This window comes from Neodiprion pinetum, chromosome 4, assembly GCF_021155775.2.
Source record: "Neodiprion pinetum isolate iyNeoPine1 chromosome 4, iyNeoPine1.2, whole genome shotgun sequence".
NCBI lineage: Eukaryota > Metazoa > Arthropoda > Insecta > Hymenoptera > Diprionidae > Neodiprion > Neodiprion pinetum.
In genome coordinates this window covers 25,171,447-25,190,740 of record NC_060235.2, presented here as the reverse complement: position 1 = coordinate 25,190,740, position 19,294 = coordinate 25,171,447, and the positions used below count along the sequence as shown (strand labels likewise).

The 19,294-nt window shown below is 35.3% G+C and overlaps 3 protein-coding genes across 5 annotated transcripts; 2 read left to right on the top strand and 1 right to left on the bottom strand.

The window, feature by feature from the left end:
• Positions 1–226: 226 nt before the first annotated feature.
• On the bottom strand, positions 227–8,112 carry Jasper (JIL-1 anchoring and stabilizing protein). 3 transcript variants are annotated; one of them, XM_046624395.2, is made up of 13 exons: positions 7,584–8,112; positions 6,088–6,158; positions 5,763–5,923; positions 5,385–5,590; positions 4,741–4,948; positions 4,511–4,624; positions 4,037–4,382; positions 3,659–3,833; positions 3,513–3,566; positions 3,023–3,088; positions 2,764–2,896; positions 2,233–2,389; positions 227–2,001 (listed from the first exon to the last, which is right to left on the bottom strand). In XM_046624395.2, exons 1-12 carry the CDS (start codon positions 7,662–7,664, stop codon positions 2,280–2,282), a joined length of 1,725 nt encoding a protein of 574 aa, XP_046480351.1. In that variant the 5' UTR covers positions 7,665–8,112; the 3' UTR covers positions 227–2,001; positions 2,233–2,279. The 3 variants fall into 3 exon arrangements, with proteins under 3 accessions (XP_046480351.1, XP_046480350.1, XP_046480348.1); XM_046624394.2 differs by having other exon boundaries at positions 227–1,948; XM_046624392.2 differs by having other exon boundaries at positions 227–2,389.
• Positions 8,008–13,098, top strand: LOC124218047 (Mediator complex subunit 30). Its single transcript, XM_046624397.2, has 5 exons — positions 8,008–8,442; positions 8,872–9,020; positions 9,467–9,874; positions 10,135–10,391; positions 10,572–13,098. The coding sequence occupies exons 2-5, from the start codon at positions 8,906–8,908 to the stop codon at positions 10,668–10,670; spliced, it is 879 nt and encodes a 292-aa protein (XP_046480353.1). The 5' UTR covers positions 8,008–8,442; positions 8,872–8,905; the 3' UTR covers positions 10,671–13,098.
• A 106-nt stretch (positions 13,099–13,204) lies between these two features.
• On the top strand, positions 13,205–17,941 carry LOC124218046 (uncharacterized). Its single transcript, XM_046624396.2, has 4 exons — positions 13,205–14,184; positions 14,763–14,871; positions 15,153–15,859; positions 17,084–17,941. Exons 2-4 carry the CDS (start codon positions 14,820–14,822, stop codon positions 17,582–17,584), a joined length of 1,260 nt encoding a protein of 419 aa, XP_046480352.1. The 5' UTR covers positions 13,205–14,184; positions 14,763–14,819; the 3' UTR covers positions 17,585–17,941.
• Positions 17,942–19,294: the final 1,353 nt, after the last annotated feature.

Genomic DNA, 19,294 nt, shown 5'->3' with positions numbered 1-19,294 from the left:
TTTTTCTTATGACCGCTGTGGATTTTTTTGTCTTGGATTTATTGTACAGCAACAATCCAAATTCAGCACCATCGGTTGCCATTAAAATCAGTCTAATTTAGCACCGAAAATTTTAAACAAGCAATAACTTGAGATGTTTTTCAGCGTATGCACATACATTTACAGGTATAATATTTGGGAGTGGAATGTGTAAAGAGTACATGTTCAATTAAAAGCCAATAGAATGTTATTTTAAACATTTTTTATTCAAAATATGATTACAATTGAAATAAGCACTTCAAAATGAGATATTTGAAATGGTCTCCTTACTTCAACCTTCGCTGTAAAATTATCAATTTTTTTCCCTTACATTACTGCAAACGTTAAACTATGTCTACCATACTCAAAGATATAACTAACTAAATTGTAACGTTATTAAATGAAGAACATTCTCACAGGGATGAATAAAGAGCGATGTAATAATGTATACATATTGTCAATGTGCTCTAAAGGCTTGTTAGATATATCCTTTGACGATCCAATTTTTTTTTTTTAATCTTTGTCAAAAACTAGGTGGCAATAAGTGCATCCTCATATTTCGTTATTGTTGTGCTTATTTTAAAGATATACATGTTAGTGTCAATACCCATTCGAGTAATGTCATAACACTTCAACGAAAACTCTGACAGATAAATAGTAAATCGTGAAGTTTGCGGGACAACAATCAGATTTGGGATATTTTATTTCGTTTGGTCAAAGTACCGTTGCCTGATATGTAATTATTCAGGCTATACAGTTCATTAAGAACAATTGAAGAAACCGTTATACCATGTTACTATCGACTCTTTCTTCCTTGTATTTCTTTACAAACTAAAGTATCTTGTCAATAAGGAATATTCAATGAGGAGATACAGTAAGCATGGCATCTTTACCAAAAAAACGCATTCAATTCTGCTAATAATGAAGTAAAATGTAATTAATTAGGAAACATGATCATGAGATATGTACTGCATTGTTTGAAGTTAGTAATCTAACTTCTAGCTGCTTGACAAAAATAATGCAAATCAAAAATGTAACTTTCACAAAATGACCATGAATTTATGTTTGCATTAAACTTGTGAACTTGGAGTATTCGCGTCATGAAATAACACACTTATGACACAAAAGCGTAAGAGAACATGATTAACAGCCCAGAATGATAAAAAAATTCGATATCAATACCATACATATCTAGAGAACGTTTGTTGTTACAAAAAACCTAATTAATTTCTGCAAATTTTTTATACTTGGTTGCTATTATTATTTAGATAGAAGTGTATTTATAAGTCGATTCAATAATACATCAGATAACTGAACCTGTGAAATATTTCATGTATTGAGGTGTGAATGGCAAAACGCGAAGAATAAATACTAACAGTGCTTTTAGAATAAGAAACCGCTGGCTTAAAGGGTTAAATTAAGTAAGGTTTTGATTTCTGAACACGAGAATCAACTAGTGCAATAAACGAATTACATATGCCATAAAAATACTCTGTTTGCATAGTTCGATTAAGTTTATCGCATGTCAACTGTTCATAGAATACAAACGTACGTGACCACTACTCACAGTCAAGCACGTAATTTTATATTTACAAACTTACAATCTTATTTACTTTAATTCCTAATAATTGTGTAACAAATTGAATTAAAAGAGTTGACAATAGATATTGTTGTTGAGAACTGAGAAATGACAACTGTGTATACATGTATGCGTTACAAAAAAGTATTTTCTTTGGCAGCGTCCAAAGTTGTACGAACTTCAATAAAGAATCTTCAATATATCAGGGAAAGGAAAGAGATGAATTGAGAAAAGAGAAATTTTAATAGAATAATCTAACGATATTATAATGAAAGGCATTGTCTTCCTGGTTCATCCATGTGTAGCACAACCAGTCAACTTTACTTAAATCACATGTTGCTTCTCATAAACCTGTTACAAAGCCGAGGAATATCGTATTTAACATTGTGTAATACTTGAATGACCTGCTAAAGCAACAATGCAAAAGCACAAAATCATATTAGTAAAAACATATAATGCTGTAGGAAATGAAATAACGAATTTCGTGCTTCAATTTTTACTAATACACATTTTTACATGATGTGCTTCGACGGTAAAAAAAAAATCATAAAAGTGCAACAAAATTTGGTTATTTGAAATGTTTCTTCGCCTCTGATGGGTAAAAATATGATAAGCAACATGAAGTCTGTGCATACCGTATCTGATGTGATTTGGTTTCATACTCCATAGAGATAAGACTTGTCTAAGGTTCTGAACCTCCTGCTTCCTCACCTAGACCAGTTTCATTTATACTTTCTGTTTGATCACTGGCACCATCTCGTAAAGAGTCTAGAGGAAAGGCTCTTTCTGTAACTGGAAAATGAACAGCACATCTGAACGTAATCACAAATAAATACAAAGTAAAGTTTGAAGAACAAACAGTATTCTTAACAGATCAGAAAAACAGTTGACAACCACAGTGTGTATATTTTCTTACAAATCATAAAACGAGAGTAAATTACAATGAATGTCCTACAGCAATTTTTGAATAAACATAAAATTACGCCTTGCTTCCAACAGCACCTTTAATTGGTGCTCCATTTATAAAGCTTTGATTGTAGAAAACAGTTGGGTTTTTTCTAGATCTAGATACTGAATGGGAACTTATTTCAAGTTTAGCTGTAAAGTTTGAATGAAACATAAAACTATTGAACTGAATACATGTGTACAAGTAATGTATCACTCACCAGGATGTGAGGGGTCAGCCATGAGGGAAAACATTGTTTCCTCAGGCATATCTTTTGTCAATTCTTTGAAATGAATGACCTGATCAGAAAATGATTGCCAAAACGTTTGCCCTCCTGATATGGTAAACATAGCCTGTGGAGAAAACGTACGCATGTAGTAATAAAGTATTTGCTTCAAAACAGGTTACTGCGCCGCTGACGCACAGGAAATGTAGCTTTATTTTTGTGCTACGTGCAGATAAAATGATGTTGCGCTAACCTTAAATTTGTTATATATATGTTCAGCCTTTTGCTTAATCTGTTCCGCTTTTTGTTTGAAAACAGCCTGAAATGAAAAAAATATTTTACATTCTCAATTTTACACGAAAAGTAGAGTTTTGTACGAGCTTTATTCAATTGAGGAAAGAGCCAAATATGAATGCAAATCAAAGCATTTTCGTTTGGGAAAATTCTCGAGAACCTTCGATAAAACATTGTTTCAAGTCAAGATACAGTGAATTCGAAGTAGATAAGTGACGCAGTAGTACTAGACCATCAAGCTAGAAAAACGAAAAATCCTAATCGTGAAATTCGTAGAGAATTTGTTTACAAACAAAATTAGATAAGAGAATAAATTAGTTTCGTGAAATTAAACCTGGAAGACTTCATTCACTGTTATCAAACTTTTATTCCATCATTATTTCATTATTTGATATGATTTTTTAGACAGCATGTCCATTGTATTTTATGAAAAATATTGAAATGCTTACTGCTTCTTCCTCGGTCAATTTCCACTCAGCTAGGTTTCCAATATATCTCCGCAACTGAAATACAGAAATATATGAAAAGATGAGATTTAAATATATTTTCCAGATATAAATTTTTATTTTTACCTATGGTAAATGATGAATCTTACCCTTCTGACAGTCTCAACAATATGCGGGTGTTTTTTAAGCATAAGGGGATCAATTGGGAGTGCAAGCATGTCATCCATAGCGTGTAAACATTTGTCAGCATCTGCTTTGTCCAAGGCAAGGTTTGACTTGATTTGTGCATCCAATTGCAATAGCTGTGACTCTATGCGCAGCCACCTATCAAAAATATGTTACCATAAAATATCATCCATTTTTTTATAACTGATAAATGCTCGTCTAGAAAATTCTCGAAGTGATCTCAATTTACTGGATCATGTTAATCAAATTTCTGTACCAATTTTACGTTACTCATGAGGCTCAAGGCATAAGAATATAACTTAGTGAAATTGACTACTTTCAAAAACTGAAAAGTCTCTTACCTTAGTTTGTATTTTTTGTGATGTAAAACGTTGTCTTTGGACGTTTTTGTATCATCACCAGAAGCATGTACATTAAAATCCAAGGAGTTCTTTACTTGCTCTGGTAAAATTGCACCGCTCTCCAGTTGTGCTTTTAATTTCATTGCACTTGTCGCAGTCTCCCAATCCCATTGTGTTCGTGCATTTTCATTTTCAAAGGATTTGGGCCTGTCCACATCTAGTTTAATGCCAACATATTCCCCGGCAAAAGTGCGAGCCAACAAAAAGCGACCCTGTGTATCTGCAGACTTGGTTGTGGAAAAGGACTCGCCATCAGTTTCCATTTCATTCGTTTCATCAATTTTCTCTGCAGAAAGTAGTTTAGATAAATCTCATAGATGCAAATTTTTTTTTTTTTTTTGGTATCACTAAATTGCATTAATAGGGGTCATTAAAGAACTGGCCAATATAACGAAAATAACTTTTTATACTAACTTTCTGCTGCACTGATTTTATTAGCTTTATTAGAGTCTCTAGGTGGAGATACTTCTTTGACACTAGTATCCTCAAGTTTACCTTTTCCCAATACTCTAGGACTTGCGGAATTATCTGAAATGAATAGAAAAATTTTATCTATTTCAAATTTGATGGAATTAACGATAAATAAATAACGCAGGAATAGAAAGAAGCACTTTTATAAGAGTAAAAAAATGTGAGACAATTACCATATTTTTCAGTATCCTTGTCGGAACTGGAGAAATCGGCAAAACGTTTGGGCTTAATTTTCCTACCACTGCGACTGACAACTTCTTTGCTAGGCATATCGTCATCTTGACCGACAAGCAAGCTTTCATGCTTATTAGGTGTTTCCCCAGCAATAAGAGACGTAGCCTTGGTACGTCCACCACGTTTTTTTTTCACTTCTGGCGTGGCCTGTTTGATATCAATAGCTATTTATAGCATACATGGAGTAAACAGTAATTTTGTCTTTGCATACTTATCAACACGAAAAAATAACAGCAAATGAGCTTTGCATGGAGTTTTTATCCCTCGCATTTCTATTATCTTATAAAATATGGATTTTCTCTAATGTACGGAATTATCGCATGTATCTTTCATGCTTGAAAAAAATACATCGGCAGTTCCTGATTTATTCTTGGGATCCATATTGCAACATCGTATTTCTCAATATTATGTGCACAAATTTACGGATTCTCCCTAATTGATAATCTATTAAGAAGTATTACTACTTAGTAGAAAAAACAACATACACTCAAGCATAGTTCTATATGAAAATAATATTGTACATAGTACTTGGCACGAACTACCTGCACAAGTTATCTTAATAATTAGGATTGAAATATCTTACTTGATTACTGGAAGGTGTAGATGAATTTGTGTTAGACGCAGCTGGGGTTGACGATGCTTTCCGTTTAACAGTCTTTTTTTTTTCACCCTCATCGATTACTAAGGCACCACCCTCTGCATCACTATCCGGTGCATTATCAGATGCACTCACTGTTAACAACTGTTCTGTAGAATTACCATCTTCTAATGAGTCGGTTGTCTGCTTGTCTGAAAGAAAAGATGATCAACACACATGCACACGGTCCATTTTCAAAAAAACTTTTAATTCGGCTAGAATTTCAAAGTAATAATGGCTTTATTTACAACACATTGTTCATTTACAATTTTTACACACATTGATACATATGTGACTGACGGTATTGTGTGAAAAAAATTCTACCTTTAGGTTCAGGGCCTTTATCGATGTGAGTATTTCCATCACTTTCAAGTTCATCTTCAAGTTCCTGCAAACCCTCGTGAAAGAACTTCCGTTTCAGAGGCTTGCCAAATTTGGCCTTGTTGTCCGCATAGGCGAACAATTCCTCAACTTTGCACACAGCTCTGTCATGATTAAAGAGATTGTATTGTTTACGATAATCAAGGCTTTGTAGGAATAATTTGAAAATCAATCAATCAGATAAAAATTTGTGATTTCTTTGATTGATTCATTTCTAGAATAAAATACAGCATTTTTGGTATATATAAAATTTAACAACAACACTTACGTTTCACCTGTTCCATAAAAGTAAACATTATACTTTGCATTCTTTGTATTGGCATCAGTGACACTTTCGACCTATGAGAATAAAAAATAACATCATTAGATCAGTAACTAGAATAGCGTTGAGGTATGAATCATCCATTACTGGAAAGCGAACATTGAATTCCATTACAATTTGCCAAGTTGATATGATTTTAATATTACAGTAACAGTTCAAACCTAAAAATGAGATGTAAATATTTGCACAAGTGTATCACCTTAGTTAAAAATATTGATTGTGGAGACAAAGTCGCTTTCGCAGTTTGAAACTAAATATGCTTGAACATCTTAAAAAATGCTTACTAGTAATTTGGTTTTACTATTGTTGTAAGACGATGTTTAGAAATATAATTAATTCGAAATGAAAATTTATAAGATGACTGAGTCTCTAATCAAATGCAATTTAAGTTAATGCTGTTGTCATAAGATACAAATTGTCCAATTAATGCAAAACCTTGGACTTGGTAAATGAGAATTACAAAAAAATGTAATTTGGCATAAGACAGCTCCAAAGCGGTATTTCAAATACAGCTGAAGCTAGTAGGCAGAGATAACATCTAAACACACTACAGATGTGTTAGATTATTCAAACAAGCCGTTGTGCAATTAATTTTTTGCTGCGAAACATGAGCAATAGAATATTAGCATGCGTCCAATAAATTCTGAACTTAAGAAGACTATTATATTAGATTGAAGCTAATGGAAATATGATTTTTAATAATAAGCCAGTCACAGAAGCGCAAATAATATTCCTTCAGTCACAATTTTCATAAAGTAAGTATTTTCGGTCCCAGCAATACCATAGTAACAGTAACTTCACCTTGATTCGGTGCTGAAATTGATAGGGAGCATAGCATGAAGGAAGTGAAATGCTTAATACTGAATCATAACAAGGGAGAATCGGACATAAACAAAAAATGACATATGGTATCAGTCTGAAAGACGTATGCTCGATTGGTAACAGATGTAAGGTACAGGCACTAATTCGAATGAGTTTTTTTGATTAGACTAAAGATAGTTGACATCATTGTTACGAATGTTGGAAATATGGCGGCTGGTTAAATCGTTCCACCTCCACAAGGACTGATGATGTGCATGTGTGTTACCGTGGTAATAAAGTACATAACTTTTCCAAGGGAATAAGTTGCGCTCTTAAGATGGTAGTAATATGCTGACTCCGTGCGACATCAGCTAACCTATGTTGAAGAAAATAATGGCGGTCTTTTTGTACACCTGATAGGTATAAAATGTTGATAGTGCAGGTGATTAATAAAGTTGTATGTAATTGTAGTTGTGTATTTCAACACTGGAATTCGGACGCGCATTGAGGCTTGACGATTAGCGTGATGTCGACGCGGTTTAATATCAGACACATTGGCATGGCGAGAAATGAAATGAGGGTAGAATATATTTAGTTAAAACAATAATTACGTAAGACGCTAAGTTCAAAAACAAACTTACTTTGGCTGGCCATGGTGGGTAACCTCGAACTTTCGCAAACACTTTGTCGCCAGCAATAAATTTCCTTTGCAGCTTAACCATGTTGTGAATATATTACCGAACGAATCCAAGCTTCTTATAATTCATTCAATGTAAACACGAGCAGTCACACCGTGCTAATGTACGAAGAACATATCTTCGTTTTGCGGTACAAGCACTTCTTTTCACCTCATCAAAAACCTGATACTAAAAACAGTATAGAAACACACACACAACGCAATGCGCGGCCCTGCGGCTTCTTGGTGTTGCGTATTTGCGTCACTTGCGCGTGCTGAGTGGTACTCGCGGCCCGCCGAATTTTTTGATTGATTAACTTCGAAATACAATATTTTAGCAATGTTTCAAGGTCTGAGCATCACCACAACCGTACACCGTACATGGATGTAAACATGAATATCGGTAAAATCCAAATATGTCTTCTACAAGTCGTGGTAAACAAAACGTTCGCAACCTCTTCTTGTATCCAAGCTCGATGGGGGACGTAGCGGATGGTCACGTGACTTTCGACCGCTGCTGTCGTTCCATGGTTAAAAACAAGGGGGCAGTGCTGGCGGTTTATGAACTCGAATGGTCGTTGCATGGAGACTAGAGTCACTGATATAAGACAAAACTCCGTACTCCTTCGGATGGCAAAGGTAGGACAGATTCCGGTCGGAAATTTTAAAAATCTAAACACAGTTTACAAAGTTGAACGCGAGGTTCCAGAATCTGTAAAAAAAAGTGAAAAACGAGTCCTTTGCCACTGGAGTTTCAAAGTGATGTTAGGCTGTACAGTGTAAAGACATCACGAAGTAACAACACAAACAACCCGTCTAATCAGGTAATTTCAACACTCAAAGAATGCGACCGCTTCACGAAGCGTTACTTTCATCTTAGGTTGGCCAGTGATACAATTATTTTGATCTATTTATTCGCTTCATCACTTTTGTTATCACATGGCTCATTTTATCGCATGTCGTTTTTCTGTAATTATATAATGTTTCTTTTCTTTAACAACAATTTCTTCCTGCGAATAATTAATATACATAACCTCGAAACATATGCAGAACTTTCAGCAGTTACAATATTGCTTCTTGAAGTTCTATTTGTATCGTTGGGTATTCTATAATTTTTCCTGTCGTGTACAAGTAAAACAAACCATTCACAAAAGAGTTTCATTCCAACAGTTCCCTCGAAATTGTGTCTTCTTTGTAGCGAATATTTGCTCAAAATGTAATGTCTCAAAGCTCTGTTTTTGTTTGTCCCTCAGGTAACATATACATTCGTTACCGCTAAAACCAAAAATGGCTGGACAACAGCACCCGTTTCCTTCCGGCTTTCCATCTGCCCAACAAGCTGCCATGCGGACTCAATTTGGCAGTGGACAAATGGTACCTGGACTTATGGGCGCACAGCAAGGTGAGTAAACCAAACTAATTGATTTATCAATGTGAAAAAAATCACCAGAAACAGTAATCTTCACAAGAAAAGGCTGTATGTTCATAAGTCAGAATGAACACATTTGATTTTAATTATCAGCCAAAACAAATTTGTGTTGAAAATTTCAAAAGAGATATTGAGGTATAATCAGACATAGGTATATTAAATGATATTCTAATTATGGATAAAGTACCATTTCATAAACATTGTTTTATTTAAAAAAATATACATATCCATCTACAATTCGAATCAAAGTGAATACTTGTTACCATGATCGCGGAAGCATTTCTAACAATTCCTCATTTGGATTTTCAATACAGAAATTTTCTCATGGGTTGGTGAACTAAAGCTTCTGCTTAATCGTACCTAAACTAAGTTTCAAAAGATGTCCTGTTTCATCAATCTGATTGTTTTGTTCATTTCAGGAATGGTAAGTCCACAACAGTTTGGAGTGGGTGTAGGAGTCGGCGTCGGTGTTGGGGGTGTTAATTCTAACACTATGGGCATACCTAGCGCACAAGTTTTAGCTCAACAACAGCAGCAACAGTCAGTTGCAATGCAACAGCAAATGCAGCAGATGCAACAGCAGCAGCTGCAGTTACAACAGCAGCAGCAAGCTGCTCTTGCACAACAAAATAATCAGGGTGGAGGGAGCCAAGCTACTACTCCCCAGACTCCTGTACCACCTACACAACCCCCAGCTCAACAACAACAGCAAAACAAAGAATTTAATACTGCTAGTTTGTGCAGGTTTGGACAGGAGACTGTGCAAGACATTGTCAGTCGCACTCTCGAAGTTTTCCAGACACTGAAAGTTATACAGCCACCTAATGGTAAGCGAAACTACATTTTTTTTAAGTCAATTAAATACTTTTTGGAATGTGGATGTACAGGAAGATAGAATAATTTCATCTCTTCATTACCTATAACCATGTTTTTGTATAGAAAAGCCTCGTAAAAAAATTTCCAACCAATTACTACTCAAATAATCAAGTAATTCTTATTGCATATATTTCTTGTTCAAGCAAACTTTTACTTCATCTATTCTGTTATTATATATTTATTATTTGATTATTAATTGTTTTATCTACAGGTACAGCACAGGGAGCAACTATTTCTAATGATAAGAAATCAAAGGTGCAAGAGCAATTACGAATGTTGAAATTGCTGTTTAAACGTTTACGGTTGATCTATGAAAAATGCAACGAAAACTGTCAGATACCAGGTATGGAGTACACCCATATTGAGAGTTTGATTCCATTGAAAGAAGAGTGGGACATGAAGTCGGATGAAAAGAAAACATCTGAATCTTATCGCTTGGCTTGTGAAGAGAGCAAAGATATTATGGAGGTTTGTGTAATTTCTATTATCATTTTTAAGATTGGATGAAAGTCACTCTGCCAAGAGTCCTAACCGATGAGTGGAATCGCAGAAATTAGGAATCATAAGGTTCTGTTTTGAAAAATTCTTTGAATGAAACTTTATTTTTGGATGTTTTTTCGGTAATATCACTAATATCGTTTATTATAGCAAGTGGTGCTGAAGAACCGACACCTGAAGGAGATAATAGATCACCTAAGACGGATAATTTCTGAGATAAACACAATGTTAACGATGCGACGTTCCTAGTATGTGATGAAAGATTAATGTCTTAAGTGTATATTTCGATTTTCACAATCTCATATTAAAAAAAAAAATGCGTTTATCGGCAATCCGTAAATAATTGTGTTATGCAAAAGGATTTGACAAATAATGCAAAATTTGTTGTGTTATATGCAATTCAAATGCGCTTAAGGTTTTTTCCGAAACCGAATTACTCATTTGGAAATAATACTACGTTAAAAGTGTTTGTTTTAACTAGACGGAAAAAATATTGTTGAAACATCTATCAAAATGCTCGAAAAATGTGAAACGAGTTGGCTGACTTCAAAATTTTCTGTGATGTAAATCAATATGATATTTTGAGCAACTCGACCGCAGAGAGTACGGAGACCAATGAATTTTATCGTAATTTTATCAAAATGTTCGAAGGATTCTCGCAACACCATTGTGTTCCTGATCCGTTAGAAGGGTTTAAATGTTCGACAAACTGATAGTGAGAGTGAAGACTTTTTTGGCAGAAAATGTCGAACATCAATTTACGAGTTTGAATTAATTAATTTATAGTGAATTCAGTCATGTTATGTCAGAAGTGTATTTTTTTTTCAAATTTCAATAAGGCAATACAATAATAGGAATACAGGTTGTTTCTATTGTTGACTATTAAATAATTACACAATTGAGTGAACATTATGTGATTATCAGAGGTTACTGCTATCATAAAATTATATCACATTACAAAGACGCTTAAAAAATATATTAAAAACTACCTCATCCTAGTTGAATATCTTGAAAGTGAAGATAATAATAATTAAATTACATAATATAAAATTAAGTAACTTACTATTACAATTGCTATATTTACTTCTGACTTCCCATCCATGCAGCGAGCTCCTCTGCGGAGTCCATTTGGCAGTCAGAAAATGGTGTGTGGGCTCGTGAGTGCATAGGAGGGTGAGGGTCATGAAAAATGAAATTACCATAAACAATTAAACTATTTACGGGAAGTAAACCCCACTAAAGTGATTTTTTTTTTGATGTTTCTGTATTTCATTAATTCAACTTACATACTTGCTCAATTATTACTGGAATGTAAACCCACAACAGTTTATATAATTTCAATAGTCGCTTCGTGGTCAAACTTTGATTTTTTATTTATTGAATTTGTAGCCAAAACTAGGATTCATGCAAGAACTTCCAATTTTGGCAATAAAGAAATAAATAGGGTAACACCTTTAATATCTCTGATTTTTCGGGAATATTCTTTTGTTTCAATCAATTTAAGTAGTCAAAAATACGAGTGTGAATCGATCTCAGATGTTGACCAGCCATTGTTCTAAAAATCGGTCTTTGAACGTCGAGAAACTGATATATTTACTATTCATTGGTTATTTTAATATTATCATAAAAATAATCGAATTATGCTACAAATTAAATGCCTTTAATTGTAATCTGAATCTTATCATTAGGCATGTGAGGAAAGTAATGAATTTTCTTACGTTTTTTTTTTTTATTATGATAGTCAGTGTGAAAAACGTCTAGTCATGAATATTAGTATAAATGACGTTCCGTGTCGAAAAATTGTTTGAATGAAATCTCACCCCTGAGAATTTTTACTGTTTTTTACTTATATCAATAATGATTCTGAAGTTCAAAAAATCATGTTGATGAACGTCAAATGTAAAGGAGATACTGTATCATGATTATCATTAAAGGTGGATAATCTATCAGGTGCATATAATTGCAGTGATGCGACATTTCTAATGTGCAATTGTTTATTTATACATCCAAGCTTTCTTAGTAACTAAGTTATTTTTTCCTATAAGTAGAACTCTTATTTGGTCTTTTTTTGTTTCCAGCATTTATTTGAGAATATTGTTCATGATTGAGTTGTTATTCCATTAATTTCAATGCAAATGACGTCTGTTGCTCTCAAAATAGCTTCAGGCACTTTGCCCAAAGGAGTTTCCAGGTTCCTGGCAAATATCTCCAAGCAATCGACATCGCATCCGCGAAATTCTGCGTCGACTTTTGTATTTTCGTACATGTGGAATGTCGCGTGTTTACCTGTGACAAACAAATTTTCGAATACTTATATTTGCTGAGAAAATTTAATGGCGAAATTTCAGTTTACCAAAGTGTTACTTTTTTGTTAAAAGGTTCTTATTAAATTTTCAAAGCTTTTGCAGAATTAGAGATAACTACATGTATGATTTGTAGCCTGTAGACTATACTGAAAGTTGCATGGCAAATAGCCAAGCAGCATTTCAGCCAGAGAGCTCGTCTGTTTTCGTTGATAAATTGTTTTCTTTAGTGTAGAATATTCAAGTAACATTTATTCGAAATATATTTTAGTAGGGCAATTAGTTTTCTAGGCAAAAATAGCTTTTCAAAAACTAAAGGCATGATACAGGTTTTCTCCGAAAATGTATGCAATTATAAAATTTTCTTGTCTCTAGATTGTTCGAATATTGTAGTTATAATTTTTTTCCCTAGCTATAACATGTATTTCCAACACGTACGAATATAAACGTTAATTTGAGACTGAAAGCTTAACAACGTTCTACGGTGTTACTTCTGATTGAATTATTGACATTGTGATCTGCAGAACATTTGATATTCCGCGCGTTGTATTTTCCAATCATCCAAAAATGTAAAACAAAAGACGGTAAAACAAATGACAGCGTCATTTTACATCGGAATTCGGAACACACATTGCGCGTAGCCATGAAAGTTACGGTATCACTGCAAGCGTGCAATTCACGATGTTTGTAACAATTCGGAGTCCAAGATAAACATTTTTTATTTATCTGCACGCGTATGAAAACCTACAGAAGCTTTCAATGGTGCGAATCCATAAGAATCCATAAGTGCATCGATCAGAACACGTGGGTGAAAGTTGCGAGGTGAACGTCGAGTCGAACGGTGGCAACCATTACTCTCCGCCAAAATATATTTTTTTGAATTTGTAAAATTTGAACAATACTCACCAATAACTCCAGTCATAACCCGCAGGAATCGTTCGCGCAGAAAAGCCCGCGCCTCTTGCTTATCCGGTGTTGAAAACTCGTATTCGAGTTCGTTTTCGGGAAGATTCGTCTCTTCGTTGTTTTCGGTCATCATAGAACTTCGAATACGTAATATAACGAGCAATGCTGTTCTCTCTTTATTTAAATACGACCTATCAAAGCTTCATATTATGCATACTTCGGCGGTCTTCACGTCCCGCTGCCAAGCTTCGTTATTATCTACGAAACGAATCAGCTGATGATGGCAGCACCACGCATGCGTGAAGCGCGCACAGCTGCTCGCGCTCGATTATGAACTTCTTCAGGCAACGGAGCGGGCGGCGTTGGCTTGACATACCTATAAGATATTCCGTGCAGCAGTACTACGGACGAGGCTGAGACGAGCCGATAGGATGTAAACGTAAAATGCAGGGTACCTTGAAGTGGGGAGTCTTGCCCCTATGCTCAAACTCTTAGAATAAACACCGGTAGCATCCGCCGGCGCTTCGTATCAAAGATCGGGTGTAAAGCTAGAGGTATAATCGATCCGCCAGCCGTTATTCTATTTATTTTTTCACCTATAACTCGGGTATCGTAAATGTTATTGGAATTCCGTTATTTCTGTTTATACGGAACAAAGAAATATTTTATAACTCAGGTTTTTCTCTCTGTTGAATTTTATCGTTAGATAGTTTTACTCACTTAGAGAGGTCGAGATTTAAGTCAGGCAAGTTTTCAGCATGGTGATATACTTTTATCGATTTCAGTTTATCGACGTTGGTTAATCACCTACGACTACACGACTTGGATTAGAATTTAAATTACAGAAATTTTCGTTTTGAAAATTTTCATGTTCTACAATTCAAATAACTCAGGATCTGATACATACCCATGTACTCGTATAATTTTCTGACACTATTAGCTTTTCTTTGTATCGGAAAGTAATAATCAGGCGATAGAAACAATTACTAAAAAACTCGTAAACCTCATTCACGAATAGCAAACCTTTGTCTTGAAGATATAATTGTATATATTCACGGTTATCGTGAAATTCATGCGCATATACTTTCTCTAAAAATGAGGGTGCCTGGTGCCCGCATGATTGAAAATGTAGTGTAGAATGACTGGTTAAGTCTCCGTACTTTCATCAACCGCGAGTCATTCTGTCGCGATGTTCGCAGCCACAATCTTCGTGTTAATCGTCTTCAGTCTTTGCGAAAATGGTGCGTATCACGTGTTCTATTTTAGAATTTTACATCTTGATTTTATTACGACAACTTTTGTGTTATTGTTGCGTTGTTTCCCAAGTTTCCAATAATGATAATTATAGAAAAAAGTACCTTCGTTTTATGAAATGAGTTTCAGCAGAAATAGGTTTCGGGATTTCGTAATCTTCAGATCAAAAGCGTCCGTTTTGCACAAATACTTTTTGATTACTAGGCCTTTTTCAAAAAATGAACTTGCTTCTTTAGAATGAAATTTTGTAATATTTCACATTTTTCAGAAGTGCAATGCTCGACAATTCGACGTCAAGTTTTCAGCAGGGAAACACAAAACTTGACGAAACCCACGAAGCATGTAACATTTTTGAAAAGGATCGACAACGCGGTAATTCAGAATCCTCTCGAAGTCTCTGCACTTCTCGATAGTCAAAGAGAAATTAATTTAAGCGGTGAAAGAGAGGTCAAAGAAGCAGATCGAGTTACGATTTCTAAAGGGAAGAATCGGCTAACGAAAAACGACGCCAAGCGTCGCAAGCCAAAGTTTCTTGGATCTCTGACATTCGCAAAGCTGTTGAACGGCGCGATTGCGCTGCATTATCTCACTCCGGGATATTTCACCACCTTGTACGAGCCGCAATCTTACTTTCCGTATCTCTATCCCGTTCCATACCCCGTCCCGGGCATCGGTTCAAACTTTTTTCCGAATTTCCTGAGCGGAATTCCGACTAAGCCACCTACCGACCGAATCGTCACATCGGTGCCTCTTTCCAAGCCTGTACCTCAACAGATTTCCAACCTTAGTGCCCCGGTAGAACTCCAGGTCGTTGATACTACTTTAGATAATGACAAAGTGACAACCGAAAAGGAAGATGATGCTGCTTCAGATCTTCAGGAACAAGCTGTGGACGACGCTGAGAAAGAAATTTCGGAAGCACAGGCCACTCAGGTGGACTTGAAACGGGCTGTTCCATCGGATGTGAAGGACGAAGTGAGTTTTTATTTTATGTATCATTTGAAAATTCATTTGCGAGAATATTCATACGCTCTTTCATCATTCCGTTACAACTGCGTAAAATGTGCAAATTCGGAACACTTATCAGCTGTTCAGAGACAGTTTAAAGAAAACAAACAGTTTTTGATTCAATATTTTATGACGTCGTTGAAAGAATTGAGAACTAAGCAAATAGTGAAAATGGGGTCAGTGAAAATTTTATAACAGTGCAAAACTGCATGTCTTCTGTAGCCCAGATCCAAAGTAACATCAGGTGGAAGTGATTTTTTAATTTTACTAATTTACTGTCCATTAGCTAGTTCGATTGATTAGAATTCCATCTTACTTTATCCGATTAAATGTATTGCGGATTAGTTTGGGAGACGATGGTCAATTTTCTGACGGATAGTAGAGTAGGTGGCGGTTTTTGTATCCAGTAGTAATGAATTCCTGCTGACAATTTTCCGAATGATTGCGTAACCACTTCACCCAAATCGATCGACAATCATCCTCAAATATCGTTGGCAGCCATTACTCTACATCACTTCATGGACGGGGGGCTATTGTAAAAATTCTTACGTGTCCATCAATTTGCTAATTTGTTTGGACGTTAGAATCTGGTTTTCACAGTAAGTATAACTTAACTTTAACATACGGAGGAAATACAGATTCATAAATCACGTTGTATTGTCCATTACCCAAAATTGTAGCTGTACTAATATATTGTAAATAGTGTACTGAATTATTAAAAATGTTGGGTTTCTGAAACAGATCTTAATTTGTCGATTATCCCCATTTTTTAGTGTCAATACTTATTTAAAGTCGTATGAATCATAAGTCTGCCACAAAATGAATCGATTTAAATTTTCAACCTAGTCACTCATCGATTCAATCAATTCAATGGCAATAATCTCTTTAAGAAGCTGTCATAATACGAGCAAAGAAATTTTTCAAAATAAACCGTTTTTGACGGCGACATTTGAATGTTAGTATAAGCAAAATGTGGAAGTATTAAAGTAGAATAATTCCGTTCAAAAATGATTTATGTGTTTCTTCGGTTCATGTGGTGTAAATTTTTTTCCTCGAAAATAACAAGCAACTCCTGTTACCCAACGGATATTTAAAACACCAACTTCCGCAAGTATTTGTTTTCCAGCTTTGTGCAATTGTGCGGCGTATGAACTTCTGTGCGATGAAACATTGTTTCAATAAATTTCACAGCTGGATACGGATCCCATCGTCGAGTCGGTGATCAACGATGGACCAGAATTGGGGAAATTGTCATTGACTAGGAAAACGTCAACTCCAACTCCAACTTCGACGTCGACGACGGTTTCCACAACCGATGTTCCAACGAATACCACAACGGTACCAAACGTCACGTTGTCAACGACGTCAGCAGGAAACGGTACCGAATTGTCGCCGTTTTATGGTTATTACGGAGGCATGCCTCAGGACTTGGAGCATCTGCTGTTTATCACCGAAAACCCCCAGCAGAGATACCTCGACGATTATAACCCGGAGAAGTTTGCCCTGCCTTTTCAGAGACCAGCGATTTTTAATCCCTACCCGAACGCCGAGGCGTATCCGAGTCCTTCTGCAAATTCGTTTTCACCCAGGGAACGATTCCCCGAATTCCTGAACACCGTCGAGGCCGACCGCTACTTTTATGATTCTCAAAATAAACCGAATTTCGATGGGTTTAGACCGATCTTGAAATAAAGTAATGTTGTTTTTCCACTTCATTAAAGTACGAGGGTATTGTTTTCGACATTTTAATTTATGAATCGAATCGTCGGGAGTAAACGAAAAATCAATTTTTTTCTTCCAAACTTACGTAATTGATTTTTTCTTACTTTTAATTTATAGTTCAATAACGTTATTCATTTATGTACCTAGCATATGTTATGAAATTTGTTTACTTTATTATTTAGATAATTAATGCTCATGAATTATATTTATTAATACATCAATACAATTTTAGTGGTCTTAGGTATAATCATAATTCTGAACATACGGTGCTGGAAATCTTCTACAGATCGATATCAATTTTTGCACAAAATAAAGAAAACGTATAAATACAAATCAAGAAACGTTTAGATTTTGGAAAAACCATTTGCCCATATGTTCCTATATTTCCTTGAGTAGTTCAAACAAGAAAAAATCTAATTGTTGAAGTCTTACTTCTGAGGAATCCTAATTTATCGGAAAATAATGAGGCCAGAAAATGCGACAATCGTCAGTGGCAACGATAAAAGGTGTACGTCACAAACCAGCAGTATTTCTCAAAATTTAACTGAAAATACGGAATGGTGTCAGGGCTTAATGAATCCGATCCCTTTATTCGCGAAACTGCAGTTGAAACAAAAGCTGAGTCTTCGCCCAAGTTCGTAAAGTACCTAAACAGCATTTAGTCATAGCTTGGGATACCTGCTCGGTTGAAATTATTATCACTATACATTTCCGGTTAGATGGCCCCTGTGCGATATTCTAGTTTTTACATGAAAGTCACATAAATTTTCCACTCATGTACTGTGTATTCATAACGTAATGAATTTCAATGTTTACGATAAAAACGTAATCTGCACACACTGCTCAAAGAAGGGCTTACGATTAAATGCATGAGTATGGAAAATACTTATCTTCGTATAAATCGTATATAGTTACTCATTTTATGGTCAGAACTTGCTTTACGATCAGACTCTTTATGGCTTTTTAACGTAGCCATTGATAATGTTTAATCTGAAATATTTACGGTATTCCATCCTCTGAAGAAATAATTTGTGATCTCCTCTCTCGAATTCGGAACCGCTTTGCAACGCATTAAAAAACTTTGTAGATAAACAGGTGTAGGTTTGGTTTTTGGATTTTTTCGAAAATTCGGAATAGTAGAGTTGCATTTTCTGTTGATCGATATGCAGTTATCGAAGTTTATTCTCAGCTTGTATAAGTGAAATTTTGATACCAGCATACACCATGAAAAATCGCCTCACTGTTATGTATGGACAAAAGGCCTGACATAACACTGTCTTGTAGAGGTCAGCGTGAAAATTTAAAAAGAGTCTTCATTTTCTCACAACATCTACAAATTACTAATTATTATCAAGCCCAAAATAGAACTTGATGATTAAAATTGCATCTTTGCTCATAAAAATAGTCCGTCTGCTTCTCCACCATCAGCAGGTGATTCAAAAGTAAGGCCTCTAGAGTCGCTACAGGCATTTTCAATATTTTCGTATCTTTCGTAAAGCTCTGGTTACCATCGTGTATGTCTGCGCGCGTGTGTTTCACAGACTCGAGTAAACAGTAATCCCTACCATTTCTGAGACCTTACCTGTGTCCTCTTGTTCTACCTAATCGAAAGGGCGATGAGAATGACGCAGCCATAAGATTGGGATTTAAAGTGGGATTAGTGCCGGCCGTTGCCCATGG

What these genes read in the sequence shown, in the direction of transcription:
- Jasper (XM_046624392.2), bottom strand. Translation starts at nt 7,664, where the DNA reads ATGGTTAAGCTGCAAAGGAAATTTATTGCTGGCGACAAAGTGTTTGCG. An exon ending in CAAGGATACTGAAAAATATG is followed by an intron (nt 4,625 to 4,740) that starts GTAATTGTCTCA and finishes TATTCATTTCAG; the next exon opens with ATAATTCCGCAAGTCCTAGA. An exon ending in TAAAATCAGTGCAGCAGAAA is followed by an intron (nt 4,383 to 4,510) that starts GTTAGTATAAAA and finishes TACTTTCTGCAG; the next exon opens with AGAAAATTGATGAAACGAAT.
- LOC124218047 (XM_046624397.2), top strand. Translation starts at nt 8,906, where the DNA reads ATGGCTGGACAACAGCACCCGTTTCCTTCCGGCTTTCCATCTGCCCAA. An exon ending in AGTTATACAGCCACCTAATG is followed by an intron (nt 9,875 to 10,134) that starts GTAAGCGAAACT and finishes TTTTATCTACAG; the next exon opens with GTACAGCACAGGGAGCAACT. An exon ending in AGAGCAAAGATATTATGGAG is followed by an intron (nt 10,392 to 10,571) that starts GTTTGTGTAATT and finishes CGTTTATTATAG; the next exon opens with CAAGTGGTGCTGAAGAACCG.
- LOC124218046 (XM_046624396.2), top strand. Translation starts at nt 14,820, where the DNA reads ATGTTCGCAGCCACAATCTTCGTGTTAATCGTCTTCAGTCTTTGCGAA. An exon ending in CTTCAGTCTTTGCGAAAATG is followed by an intron (nt 14,872 to 15,152) that starts GTGCGTATCACG and finishes CACATTTTTCAG; the next exon opens with AAGTGCAATGCTCGACAATT. An exon ending in CATCGGATGTGAAGGACGAA is followed by an intron (nt 15,860 to 17,083) that starts GTGAGTTTTTAT and finishes TAAATTTCACAG; the next exon opens with CTGGATACGGATCCCATCGT.